Here is a 12,702-nt window from a genome sequence, read left to right on the forward strand (position 1 = left end):
TGGACACAACCCCACGTTTCCATTTTTTATATATATTTAGAGAGCCTCCCTGATTAGAAAGTCCGTCCTAATAGGCGTGTGTTTATCACGCCAGCCCCTTTCCTCCCTTCAATTCATGAATTATGATGGGAATCGTCTTTTTTTCCAGCGTGGATATGAGGGGATGAGCTGGAAAGTTTTATTTTATTTTCATTTTTTACTTTTTCATTACGCTGTTGACTACTCTTCCTTCGGATGATGTTATGTTGGCCTAGCATGTGTATATACCTACCGTTCCGTGAGAAAATGAAGCCAAAAACATTCCAAATCATCATCTATCTGTGTTCATCTACTCCTTATATCTAACTTGTATAAAATGTATCGACTGATATTCTTGACAGTGCAAAACATGACCTACCAGCATCTCCCAAATACAAAGCATTCTCCCCTCCCTCCAACTCTAACCCAACCTCATCCATTACATCTCTACCCCCATAATCCCGAAACAAGCTGAAATAGGCATCACCATTCAAACCCCGAAATCGGCGAAAATCAGCTATGACATCATACCAGTGGGGAAGCAGAATCATGTTCGTTCTGGAACTATGATTTCACTGCCTCGGGAGGAGATGAAGTCATCACCCAGAGATTGGGACTGAACTTCTGGGTCCGTGGTTGAGTTTAGGGTTTGTTCTATATCTGGCGGTTGCGGCCTTAGGTTTTGGTTTGGGGGTTTTGGTATATGTAGACCCGTGGACTCGGGTCTGCATGTTGTATGTTAGGTTATGTTTATATTTCATCTGATAAAGAACTAATACAGTGTACCCGTGCCATACCACCTTACTATATTTAAACACTAGTACTCAACTGTTGGTTTCGAAATCGATTCTATGGTGCAAATGTACGTTGCTTGGAACTATTATATATACCGCAATACCCCCAGAGATTGAAAATGAGGAATTGCCCGGCAATTTAGAAAATAAAGACTGATGACCTCGTGCTTTATCAATCGAGGGTGACTGGCCCCGCATAGAAGTGCCCACCCTCAACGCTTGACTTGTTCACATCAGTGTCTCGTCGTGCGACGCCGTCATTCTTAGCCATTTCAAGTGATGACAGTGAAGGTCCTCCCCTTGGACCTTTGTTTCAACTAATCCTCTGTCCGAGTTTAGCCCTTGCAAAGTGCACTTATTATACCGGTATCGTTGGTGAAGTAGATTCACAGTTCCCGAATATCATGCGTTGTCCATATCATAAAGAAATCACCACAGTACCAAGAAACATTAGTCCAAGGTCATTACCAATTCGAAGTAAAAGACTGGCCTGACTCGGCTGACACGGCTGTCGCACGGGGGTCAACCGTCCACGGCATCCGCGGGCCCCGAGACTCCGTCGTGTCTTGGCTTAACCCAAGCTTCATGTTTACATGTATATAAAGAGACAAGGAGGTAAAAACACACGCATATAATTGAAACCATTTCATATCCGCCATTCTCTTGCTACAACAGAAATACACAAGCCCACAATATGAATTCAACCCCGATATCCCACAACTACTATCCACCCTGGATAACCCTACCCCATTATACTCCCAATGAGAGCACAGTGATTTCACTAATCACTCGCTTTGGTTTCCAATGGGGGTTTGTTCTTGGCTCCTCGTTCTTCCTCATAGGTCGTCTACGGCCGACAGCGAGCTTGTCGGATCGGATTGCGTTTACATGGATGTGTCTGAGTATGTCTATATTTACTTATATCCCTCCTCCCTCCTCCCTGTTCCCTATTACCCCATTGAAAACATGGATAGCCGAACATCAAACCTCCTAATATATCATATATCAACAGCGGGATTCATCCACCTATTCTTCGAAGCCCACTTCGTCATCAACCATAAAACCCTTGCCGGTGGCCAAGCTCTGTTTTCCCAGTTATGGAAGGAATACTCGCTTTCTGATTCGCGGTATTTGACGTCCGATGCGTTTTTGATTTCTATGGAGGCTGTTACTGCGGTATGTGCATCTACATCTACATCCACTCTACATGGAAAGATAACCTCGTCCTTACTACTCCTGAGCTACATATTAATAATATACCCTTCTATCCAGTTTGCATGGGGCCCCCTGGCCTTCTTAATTGCGTACTGCATCGCTGTACAACATCCAATCCGACATGCTTTGCAAATTATCATCTCGACCGGTCAGGTTTACGGTGATGTGCTTTACTATGCCACCAGCTTGCTGGATGAATCGTATTGTCGACCGGAAGGGTATTACTTCTGGTTTTATTATTTCTTTTTTAATCTTATTTGGATGGTTGTTGGTTGTTGTGAGTATTTCTATGACTGTGATATGATATTTTGGGTGGTTATTGACGTGTATCAGATTATGTTAAAGAGAGTGTTGTTGAGATTTGGAGGGGTTTTGAGACGCTTCAGGCGTTGGAGAATGAGAAGAAAAAAGATTGATTTGATGGAGGGCCTATTGCGATGGGGGTGGGGGGGGTTGGACTTTATGGTGGGAATTGACTGATGTCCCTTTGTTTCCATGGTTTATGGTGGTTCTCGATTCCAGGGATGTTAGCAGCGGGGTTATATATTGAACGTGAGATCCTTTGGTAGTTTTAAGAGTGCGAGTGATCATTGTCATTCGGACAGGATATTCATGTTGTTGTGTTGGTGATGCTCTCGGTTGTGTATAATATATTGTTCCACTCCGCAGGGATGCGCTAAATTAGACTACCTCTGTGTAAAACCAATTCTATATGCAACGACCCACTTCATTTTATACAAGATGCCAATGAGTCGGATGATATCCAACGGAAGTTCGCAAGTATTAAGTTTGGCTTACACCAACAGCCCCAAGCAGCCGCAGAGGTTGAAACAGGGATACAATGCGAGACATTACTGTTCCAGGTCCACCTCGTTCTAGGGAGACTAGATCTACAGCTACATCGGACGATGCAATCAATAATAATGTATGACATAGACGTACAGAGAATATGTACAGTACAGATCCGCTCAAGCCAGAATGGCATTATCCGGCAGAACAGCGAGGAAATAATCACACCGACTTGCAGACGTCAAATTGAGCGACAAGATGTAGAAGAGAGAACTAAGGAAAAATGGTATTTTCAATAAAGACGCCCGAACGATCCGGGGATGCACGATAGAGACACAAAGCATAGGTGGTTTTCGTAGAGCCAGCAGGAAAACAAGAAGACATAATCAAACAATCACAGAGGAGAGAGGAAGGGAAGAGGGAGTAGAAAAACAAAGAGCTTATTCTGTGGCAGTGGGGGGACCCCCGGCCGCCGTGGATGGGTTGATATTGGTCGACTGCAAGGCATCGGGAAGCTTGACTGGAGCCCTCGGGGATGACGCTAGCTTCTTGATTTTCTCGCCCCTCAGCACTTGTTCCATCTCCTCCTTTGTGAGCGTCTCGTACTCGATCAGCGCCTTGGTCAGGAGCTCGAGTTCGTTGCGCCTCTCGGTTAGAATGGTGGTTGCGCGGTCACGGGCTTCCTCTACAAGTCGGCGCACCTCGCCCTCGATTTCTTGCTTGGTTTCGGATGACAGGCTGTCGTAGTTGGTTGAGAGGTCGACATTGCCTAGTTTCTTGGAGTATCCGAATCGGGTGATGAGTGTGAATGCCGTCTCGGTGGCGCTTTGGATATCCTACAAAGGAGTTAGTATTTGACGATATGAATGGCAAGACGCAGTGACACTTACAGCTGAGATACCACTGGTGACGTTGTCGTGGCCGAAAACCAGCTCTTCCGCAGCCTTACCGCCCATGGAGACGGCAATATCTGCCAAGTATTCGGTGTAGTTCCTGGAGACTGTGTCCATCTCCGGCAGGAAGTGGGTGATACCCAGAGCCATACCACGGGGAACAATGGTGATCTTGTAAAGTGGAGTAGAAGAAGACGTGAAGTGAGCAACCAGGGCGTGACCGGCCTCGTGGTAAGCAGTCAAAAGCTTGTCCTTGTCCTGGATGACACGGCTGCGAGCCTCGGCACCCATCATGATCTTGTCCTTGGCATAATCAAAGTCGAAGGAGCCAACCTTGCTCTTGCGGTCACGGCTGGCGTGGATCGCAGCCTGGTTAACCAGGTTCTCTAGGTCAGCACCAGAGAAGCCGGGAGTACCACGCGCAATAACACCAATGTCGACATCGGGACCAAATTGGATCTCCTTCATGTGGTGTCTCAGAATGTCCATACGGCCACGGACGTCCGGCAGATCGACGACAACCTTGCGATCAAATCGACCAGGGCGAGTCAGGGCCTTGTCCAGCAGCTGGGGATAGTTGGTAGCACCAATAATGATGACGCCACTGCTCTGTGAGAATCCGTCAAGCTCAGTGAGAAGCTGGTTGAGCGTCTGCTTTACGTAGGCAGCATCGCGCTCATTCCGCTTGGCACCTATCGCATCCAATTCATCGATGAAGATAATAGCGGGAGACTTGCCACGAGCCTGAGCAAATAGATCACGGACTCGCTTGGCACCGACACCGACGTAGACTTCGTCGAATTCAGATCCAGACATGTAGAAGAACGGAACACCTGCTTCCCCAGCAACAGCACGCGCAAGCAGGGTCTTTCCAGTACCGGGAGGGCCGACGAGGAGAACACCCTTGGGGAGCTTACCACCGAGGGAGGAGAAACGCTCCGGGTTGATGAGGAATTCCACGAGCTCTTGCAATTCGTCCTTAGCCTCGTCGCAGCCGTGCACATCAGTGAAGCGCGCGGTTTGCTGTTGGGGCTGGGCTTCCTTGTCTTGGGCGCCGCGGACGTTTTTCAGAACTCCAGTGGTTTCCACCAGGATAGTGACCGTGACCAGAGAAATATAAGCGAAGAAGCCGAAGATGAGCAAGAACTTGACCCAGCGGAACACAGTGCTTCCCAGAGACTCATCAACCACAACGTAGAGAGGAGCCTCCTTAGCACCGGTGCCGTTTTGCCGAGTTGCCATTCCAATTTGACTGCCAGTACTCCGAGCGGCGACTGCTTGGCCAACCGCCTGAAGCTGTTCGGGGTTAAGGTTTCCGTGTTGTCCGGCGAAAGCTCCGTCGCCACCGACACGCGCTTGAGCCTGCTGGAGCAACGTATCGGTTGTGCTATCGCTGGCATAATAACCACTTCGGTGCCGCTCGAGAACGATTCCGGGCATGTTGGCACGAAGAAGAGCCTGGTAGAAAGCATTCTGGGCACTGGGGCTGCTGGGACTGTTGTTTGCGATCTTCTCCTTCTGGGCTAGCATATAGTGCGTTGATCCTCCGGATCCTCCGAACAAGAATCGTTGCTGCTGGAGCTTGGAGACACCATTAAGCTTCGGGGCTGGGCGTAGGGAGTTGAGACGGAAGGGGGACAGAGTCGAAAAGGAACGGACACCGGGGAGAGTACGAGGTAGCGCAAAGGATGTGGTCCGGAGTGAGCTGTCTGTTGCAGGCAACCCCGGGTTAGCTTGATGTTTCCAACGGATTCTGATAGAGGAGGTTGACATACTTGTGCTCAACAGTGACGACCATACACGTTGCGCGGGACGGCTAATGACCTCCGCTCTCAACGTGTCAATGGAAACGGTTTCCAGGCAATCCGGCAGCGGAACGCGCTGAGAGGTCTATATCCATCAGCATCCGAAAAATCACACGGGGTAGAAGTATGCCGTACCACCACATTCTCTGGTCTGCCAGAGCTCCGCTGGAGAGGCTCGCTGACATGGGCCGCCGGAGTTCGCCCGATCTGTCTGAAGGGAGCGGCTAAGATGTTGGACATTGAGGGCCAGAGCTCCGATGTCACGGCCGTAATATTCTGGTAGTAAATCGCTGTCATCAGTGGGATATTCGCAATAGGATATAAGCAGCACTCACGGGAATCGGGGCTTGGAAAGCCATGACTGTCCGATGTACAGCGGCACTCGGCCGCGTGCGAAGATGAGGGTCTGCTCCCCTGAGTCAAATGTAGAAAGTCGAGATTCGTTAGACTCTAATAAAAGAGCATGCCATCGCTGACGAAAGAGTTGAGGTGATGGCCGTTTGATGCGGCGAAAGGCAATTGCCACTTTGCCCCAATCGGACTCCGTAGCGATCACGTGGTGGTCGAAACAGTTCACTCTGGAAGGCAATACCAGACAGCTTCTGCTAATTCCGTTAGGTCTTCGTTTGATAGGACAAAATCTGACTCGTTTCCCCTCTTTGCACGAAGGAAACAGTCTTCGAATGGGATACGCATCGAGCCCGAAATTTGGTGTTGGTTCAAACGGGGATCTCTGTTTCGGGTAATGTGCATTGTTTGGATAGGCTTAACAGAACTGCGAGTTGTTTCGTCAAGTACCCATTGCTTGATTGTGACGCTTTCCCTTCGAGTAACCTGAATTGTCAGGGCGACCTTAACCTGTTGCTCCGATTCACGTAGCCAGAACAAAATATCTTGCTTTAGTTTGGCCATTGGTTCAGCCCATCCTGCTTCAACAAGGATTGTGGGCCACTTCACATCTCTTCCAGGTATATGAATCGAGGTCTTCCAGGAAGAATCCGGCTTCTTCTTCCTTGTGAACCCCTCAACCTTTGCATCTCCTGTAGGCACAAGGCGACTTTCCTGGCCCCGATGCCAAGTCGAAAAAATCTCACTGAAAGCACGATGGGCAGCCTCATGCACATCAGAAGGCGGCATTTTGAGGACAATAGTATGAGAAATGAAGTTGTAGGTCGCCAATGAATCCACAAGGAGGCTTTCTGCAGAGTCGTCCTCGAAACACTCCTGGAAGGAACGATCATCCACATGATCAAATATAACATATAGGCCGTCACCGTGTTGGCCCTCCCTGTCATAACGCTCTAACTCAAGTTCAAAGCACCTAAGACATTGCTTTACACCTTGATATTGGTACCTTGGTGTGGTAGCAGGAAGACCTTCTTCTCTTAAGATATCGTCAGCCATGATAGTACCTCCGTGTTTCTTTAAGATATTGAAATTGATGGGAGCGAAAAGTAGCGAAATAAAGTATATGTGGGCAACTATGACGAACAATCATGTCATTGGAAAGCGGACCTGGTGTCTCTTAAATCTGTGGATAGCCTGTCGGGGGTATCAATCAATCTACCTATCAAAGTTCTATTAACCTGTTAGAGCCTAACTAGTATCGTAATGGCTATGCAGGCGCTTCTTTCCAGTTGAAGCAAGAACTCATGTCCCGTACGCTTGATGTTGAGTGTCTGCTGACTTTCATCTCTTGTTTGGAATTTGACATTCGTATTTAATGGCCAAGGGGGAAAGACGTGACAGACAGGTGTTTTTATCGGAAAGGCGCTATAGATAAGCTGAGTCCGTGGTTCGGGCCCGAACCCTGAACTTGACGTTCTCAACCTCTTTGTCTCACTATGTGATCATGTCCTATCTTTGGGTCTGTCTTCCCTCTAAATTGCCATGAGCTCCCTCCTCGATGGCTTTATCCAGGACTTTTCTCTTGCACTGAACGTGTCAGCTACACCTGATCTCCACACCTTACGATTTTTCTACAATGACCCGAAAGAAGATCTTTTTGGTTGGATCACCTCTTTCTAGTACTCTGAAGTGGGACAAGGAAGAACTTCTCAATAATCCCATATATCCCTTCGAGGAAACCTACCCACAGCGTCGGATAAGTGTGGAAGAGTCTGCCCGGGCCAAATGGAGAGCGCTACCATCAACACACGAAATCGATCACAATATTTCCTACCAGGGGCATGTGGACCCGGAATTTCTCGTCTCAGATCAGCTGGAGGTTGCACCAGATGCATCGCGGCATCTACAAGACTCGGTTCTCTCGAAATTCTACCACCATTCCTTTCTTGTCCACGAAACCTCCGAGGTATCTGCTTCGGAGTTAGAGATAGCAGACTCCACGCAGGAGAGCAGTTTGGGGGAGGATAGTGTGATTACATCTACGTATGACAAAGACGCCCCGAGGTCACCTCGCATACTTCATATCCCTGGACCCCTCCGCGATCTGCAGGACCTGCCTACGGCCAAGTACATCCAATCCATTGCACCGCAAACCATGACTGTGAACCTGATCGTGGCGGTCCTGGCCGCTCATCCCTCACGCCGCGTGGTTACGCGGCAATGGAAAACCGAATTGGACATTGTTGAGCTCGTCGTTGCCGATGAGACGAAGACAGGATTTGGGGTCAACTTTTGGATCAAACCTGAGAATCCATCTGTCAACGACAGTGAAACAGGGCTGGCTCGATCACTGGCAGGCCTTCGACCCTGCGATATTGTCCTACTGCGTAATGTTGGACTGAGCACATTCCAAAGCCAGGTGTACGGACAGAGTCTGCGCAGAGGAATGACTACAGTTGAGCTCTTACACCGACAAGCAGTTGATGTGACGGATGCAGTAGGATTCTATGAGAGCATTCAGAGTAACGTCCAGGATGCTCCACTACAAAAGACTCGCAAAGTACGAGAGTGGTTGCTCCGATTCGTTACGGATGCGGCAGGCGGTGGCTCCGGAATGCTTGAAACACGTGGTCGACTGCCTCCGGATACGCAGTAACGTTAGCTTAAACTTATACATTATAGCAATATAGCTATATGGATGCTACATTGCTATTGTGCCGAATTGAGAACTAAATTGGATGGAATTCCAAGTTGGAAGTCATGTTTCTACTGCGATGTGATACTCGTAAGTTAACTTACATGTACTCCTACATGTACCTGTCCTGGACGGGAGACCCGTCTCCACCTTCAGGGGGGCGATACCTCATGACCTCGCCATTGGAATGAGGTCTGGGTTCACAGGGGTCCGATGCTAACCACGCAATAAGATTGGATGTATACGCCGGGATGGGCTGGGCTAAAAGCTGAGACCTCAGGAGATCCTATACAGGTCGATGCACGCGTCGAATTCTTCATGGTCACACCTAACATACAATGATACATAAAATACACTAAAATAAAAGAATTAAAGGCTTAAAGGAATTTAGAAGACAGATCAACTCCGAATTCAGAGTGAGTGAAGCAATATAGGACGCATCTATACATACCCCTTTTCCCGCAAACAGAGCCCCTCCAATCACCGCTCACGTGCCCCCACTTGGACGAAAATAAATCCATCAACGGCCAGGTGTTCCCTAAATACTGAGTCTCTCCTTTTGCTTTGCCTCCACCTACTTTTTCTAATTTCATCTTCACTACCAATTCAATATGAAGGGTATGGCTCTATACAATGCTTCCCCACGCTCAACACTGACTCTATATAGCTCTCATTCTTGTTGGAGGGTTCGGGACCCGTCTGCGTCCTCTGGTAAGTCGTCGATCTCCCTTCCCATTGACCTACCCCTCCGACCGGGAAGTGGTGAGTTTTGATTTGGTCTATAATGCTAATGCTCTGGTCTAGACTCTCACTCTCCCCAAGCCCCTCGTGGAGTTCGGGAACCGGCCCATGATCCTTCACCAAGTCGAGAGCTTGGCTGCTGCGGGTGTCACCGATATTGTTCTTGCTGTCAACTACCGCCCCGATGTCATGGTTGCAGCGCTCAAGAAATATGAGGAGGAATACGGTGTTAACATTGAGTTCTCTGTGGAATCCGAACCGCTGGGCACGGCTGGCCCGCTCAAGCTGGCGGAGAAGATCCTGGGCAAGGATGACTCGCCTTTCTTTGTCTTGAACTCAGATGTCATTTGCGACTACCCGTTCAAGGACCTTGCCGATTTCCACAAGAAGCATGGCGAGGAGGGTACCATTGTCGTCACCAAGGTCGACGAGCCCTCCAAGTACGGTGTCGTTGTCCACAAGCCCAACCACGCCTCCCGCATCGACCGCTTCGTCGAGAAACCCGTCGAATTCGTTGGCAACCGTATCAACGCTGGAATCTACATCCTTAACCCCAGTGTCCTGAAGCGCATTGAGCTGCGCCCTACCTCCATTGAACAGGAGACCTTCCCCGCCATCTGTAAGGAGGGCCAGCTCCACTCTTTCGATCTCGAAGGCTTCTGGATGGATGTTGGTCAGCCCAAGGATTTCCTGACCGGTACCTGCCTGTACCTCACCTCCCTGGCTAAGCGCAACCCCAAGCTTCTTGCACCGCACTCCGAGTCCTACGTGCACGGTGGCAATGTCATGGTCGACCCCTCTGCCAAGATCGGCAAGAACTGCCGCATCGGCCCCAACGTTGTCATTGGTCCTAACGTCGTGATCGGCGATGGTGTCCGTCTGCAGCGCTGCGTCGTCATGGAGAACTGCAAGGTCAAGGACCATGCCTGGATCAAGTCTACCATCGTTGGCTGGAACAGCTCCGTTGGCCGCTGGGCTCGTCTTGAGAACGTTACCGTTCTCGGAGACGACGTTACCATCGCCGACGAGGTGTATGTTAACGGTGGCTCGATTCTGCCCCACAAGAGCATCAAGCAGAACATTGATGGTAAGTCTTGGTTTTAAGATATGTTTGAATTTAAACTAACCTTGTTTCTAGTTCCCGCGATCATCATGTAATTCCCCCTTCAATCACGTCGCTATGCCCTAAATACCTCCCTTCGTCCCTCCTGCCGATACCACCCTTTCCGCCTCAATGCATAGAACCGGAGTCGTTTCCTGCGTTATCTTCTCTTCTGTTGCCGGCTTGCCTTTCCTCCGTCGGCGCTAATCGCCCTCGCACTATCCTTCCTTTCGTCTCCCGATGATCGATACATTCAGAAACCTAGATGGTGGAAGCCTGCGATATCGGCTGTCTTTTGCAAGAAATTACCCCTTTTAGTCTTCTCCCTCTTTCTCATTTCTTTTTTCTTCCTGTTCTAAGCTATCCCCGTTTTTATTGCCCTATATTGAGGTTTCATCACTCCATTCTCGCTTCCTTGCGTTGTTGACCACACTTTTGTTTCCACTTCTTTTCTATCTGCTGGTTTTTAGCAATTGGTGGGCAAGGAAATCATGCCATATCTGTTTTAATGAGATCATGGGCTTGGGCGGGTTCTGTTGATGTACATAATGGAAGGCGGATATCAAAACAAAAAAAGATGCAACTCCTCTGATCTTTAATATATGAATTATTGTGATTACCATTGTACATGCGTAGTTTATTACATGCAGATATGGATGTAGTATGTCGTCAACCATGCTGCAGAAGACAAGTCCTTCCATGTTGCTGTCTGCCAACCCCGTTCCGTGTCCAGGCCGGTTGCCTATGAGCTAGCTTCAGCTTGATCCAGGATCTCATCCCATTGAACACGCAGCTCTTCCATCTGCTTCCAACACTGGCGTCCGAGTTCCTCAAACTCCTCTTTCTGTTCCAGAGTCAAGTCCACTGCGCCACGCTTACGCCGCCGGACTCGATCACTCTCACTAACAAACTTCCCAACAACACCTCCATGCCCCCACCCATCAAGCTCAGTAGAAGCAATACTATCAACCCCAGACCGCGTGCAAGATGAGCCCCATTTCACTCGACCACCACTAGACAGATGATACGGCGCCTCAGCAGCGTCCACCTCTTCCTGCGTTCCAAGCGCAAGGAAAACCGGTGCACAAGCACCCAGATATGTCGACAGATTATGCCACGGCGAGCCCAGCATACGGGCAAGCCAGAAAGCAATGCACATACAATAAACAAGAGGAAGGGGAAGAGGGATAATAGCCGTACCGCAGATACCAGGATGCGAGAGATACGAGCGCGGCTCAGCAGTAGGCGGATCGGTATGAATAGCGTGCGTTTCAACCTCCGTCTCCGACTCCAAGAATCCATCCACGGCCCACGGAGCCGTACACTGCAAGTTAGACGTCAAAGCCAAGATATCAGTAAGAGCCTTGGAAGACTCGTACGGAGTGGACGACTTCAACGCCTGGATATCATCGACCTTGAACATCTTGATCGTGGCCTCGAGACTGGAAACCCAGACTACACGCCCGGGTCCGTGAATGCGAGCGCGCTTCAATAACGGCGCTACATTATGCGCCAGCATGTAATGGCCAAAGACGTTTGCGCAGAATACCGCGCCGAGAGGCGGTTCCTCGGGAAGGGTTGTTTGCTTGTCGGTGAGCACGCCGACGGGTGCGATTTTGAACGTCGGCCATGTTACTTGGTGGACGAGGTCGGTGCACACGCCCCAGATTGCGCCTGGCCAGTCGAGTCCGGACCAGCCGCCTAGACCGGCGTTTAGGATAATTGAGTCGAGTCTTGGGAAGGTGCGGATTAATTTGCGCGACAGTTCGCGGACTGAGAGGAGGTTGCCGAGGTCGACGCTTTCGTTGATGAAGTGGACGCGTGCTGCGGCGGATGGGGAGGTTGCGCTTGAGCGGAGGTGAGCTTCGAGTCGGCGATGGGTGTCTTCAGCTTTGCGGGCGCTTCGGGTTGTGAAGATTATTGTGAGGGATTGGGATTTTGGGTGGGAGGCGAGGAATTCATCGGCGAGGCGGCAGCATATTGAGAATCCGAGGCCGCTACGGAGAGTTCGTGTTAGTACTGGATATTTGGGGCAAATGGGTTCAATTGGGGGTGCTACCTGTTTGCCCCTGTTACCAGGATATACAGCATGTCTGCTGCCTCGTGAGGGGTCTCCTTATCCATGATTTGTTGTGTTTTTGGTGTCGGCAACTTTTTTGAAATCTCGGAGATAGGAGTCATGTGATAAATCTTCAATTGAAGATGTTTGAGGGGTGCAAGGCTAGCGCGTCAATTGCTATAAATGCGATATGCGAGCAGATGCTGGTCTCAGCCTTAAAACTGTAACACCACCGAGTGACAA

At 49.6% G+C, this 12,702-nt stretch overlaps 5 protein-coding genes across 5 annotated transcripts; 2 read left to right on the top strand and 3 right to left on the bottom strand.

Annotated features, from left to right (window-relative positions):
• Positions 1 to 3,256: 3,256 nt before the first annotated feature.
• Positions 3,257 to 5,873, bottom strand: PENARI_c011G04327 (i-AAA protease YME1; the record flags this gene model as incomplete). Its single annotated transcript, XM_022632569.1, has 5 exons — positions 3,257 to 3,652; positions 3,707 to 5,418; positions 5,485 to 5,599; positions 5,650 to 5,790; positions 5,850 to 5,873. The coding sequence occupies 5 exons, from the start codon at positions 5,871 to 5,873 to the stop codon at positions 3,257 to 3,259; spliced, it is 2,388 nt and encodes a 795-aa protein (XP_022487489.1).
• A 214-nt stretch (positions 5,874 to 6,087) lies between these two features.
• Positions 6,088 to 6,918, bottom strand: PENARI_c011G09714 (uncharacterized protein; the record flags this gene model as incomplete). The annotated part of the gene is made up of 1 exon (XM_022632712.1): positions 6,088 to 6,918. One exon carries the CDS (start codon positions 6,916 to 6,918, stop codon positions 6,088 to 6,090), a length of 831 nt encoding a protein of 276 aa, XP_022487382.1.
• A 580-nt stretch (positions 6,919 to 7,498) lies between these two features.
• On the top strand, positions 7,499 to 8,518 carry PENARI_c011G08616 (uncharacterized protein; the record flags this gene model as incomplete). Its single annotated transcript, XM_022632682.1, has 1 exon — positions 7,499 to 8,518. One exon carries the CDS (start codon positions 7,499 to 7,501, stop codon positions 8,516 to 8,518), a length of 1,020 nt encoding a protein of 339 aa, XP_022487533.1.
• Positions 8,519 to 9,168: 650 nt separating this feature from the next.
• On the top strand, positions 9,169 to 10,456 carry PENARI_c011G03905 (mannose-1-phosphate guanyltransferase; the record flags this gene model as incomplete). The annotated part of the gene is made up of 4 exons (XM_022632561.1): positions 9,169 to 9,175; positions 9,225 to 9,268; positions 9,362 to 10,385; positions 10,437 to 10,456. The coding sequence occupies 4 exons, from the start codon at positions 9,169 to 9,171 to the stop codon at positions 10,454 to 10,456; spliced, it is 1,095 nt and encodes a 364-aa protein (XP_022487559.1).
• A 686-nt stretch (positions 10,457 to 11,142) lies between these two features.
• Positions 11,143 to 12,524, bottom strand: PENARI_c011G03833 (3-keto-steroid reductase; the record flags this gene model as incomplete). The annotated part of the gene is made up of 2 exons (XM_022632560.1): positions 11,143 to 12,397; positions 12,487 to 12,524. 2 exons carry the CDS (start codon positions 12,522 to 12,524, stop codon positions 11,143 to 11,145), a joined length of 1,293 nt encoding a protein of 430 aa, XP_022487479.1.
• Positions 12,525 to 12,702: the final 178 nt, after the last annotated feature.

The sequence above is a fragment of the Penicillium arizonense genome, assembly GCF_001773325.1.
Source record: "Penicillium arizonense strain CBS 141311 chromosome Unknown PENARI_contig011, whole genome shotgun sequence".
NCBI classification, from domain to species: Eukaryota; Fungi; Ascomycota; class Eurotiomycetes; order Eurotiales; family Aspergillaceae; genus Penicillium; species Penicillium arizonense.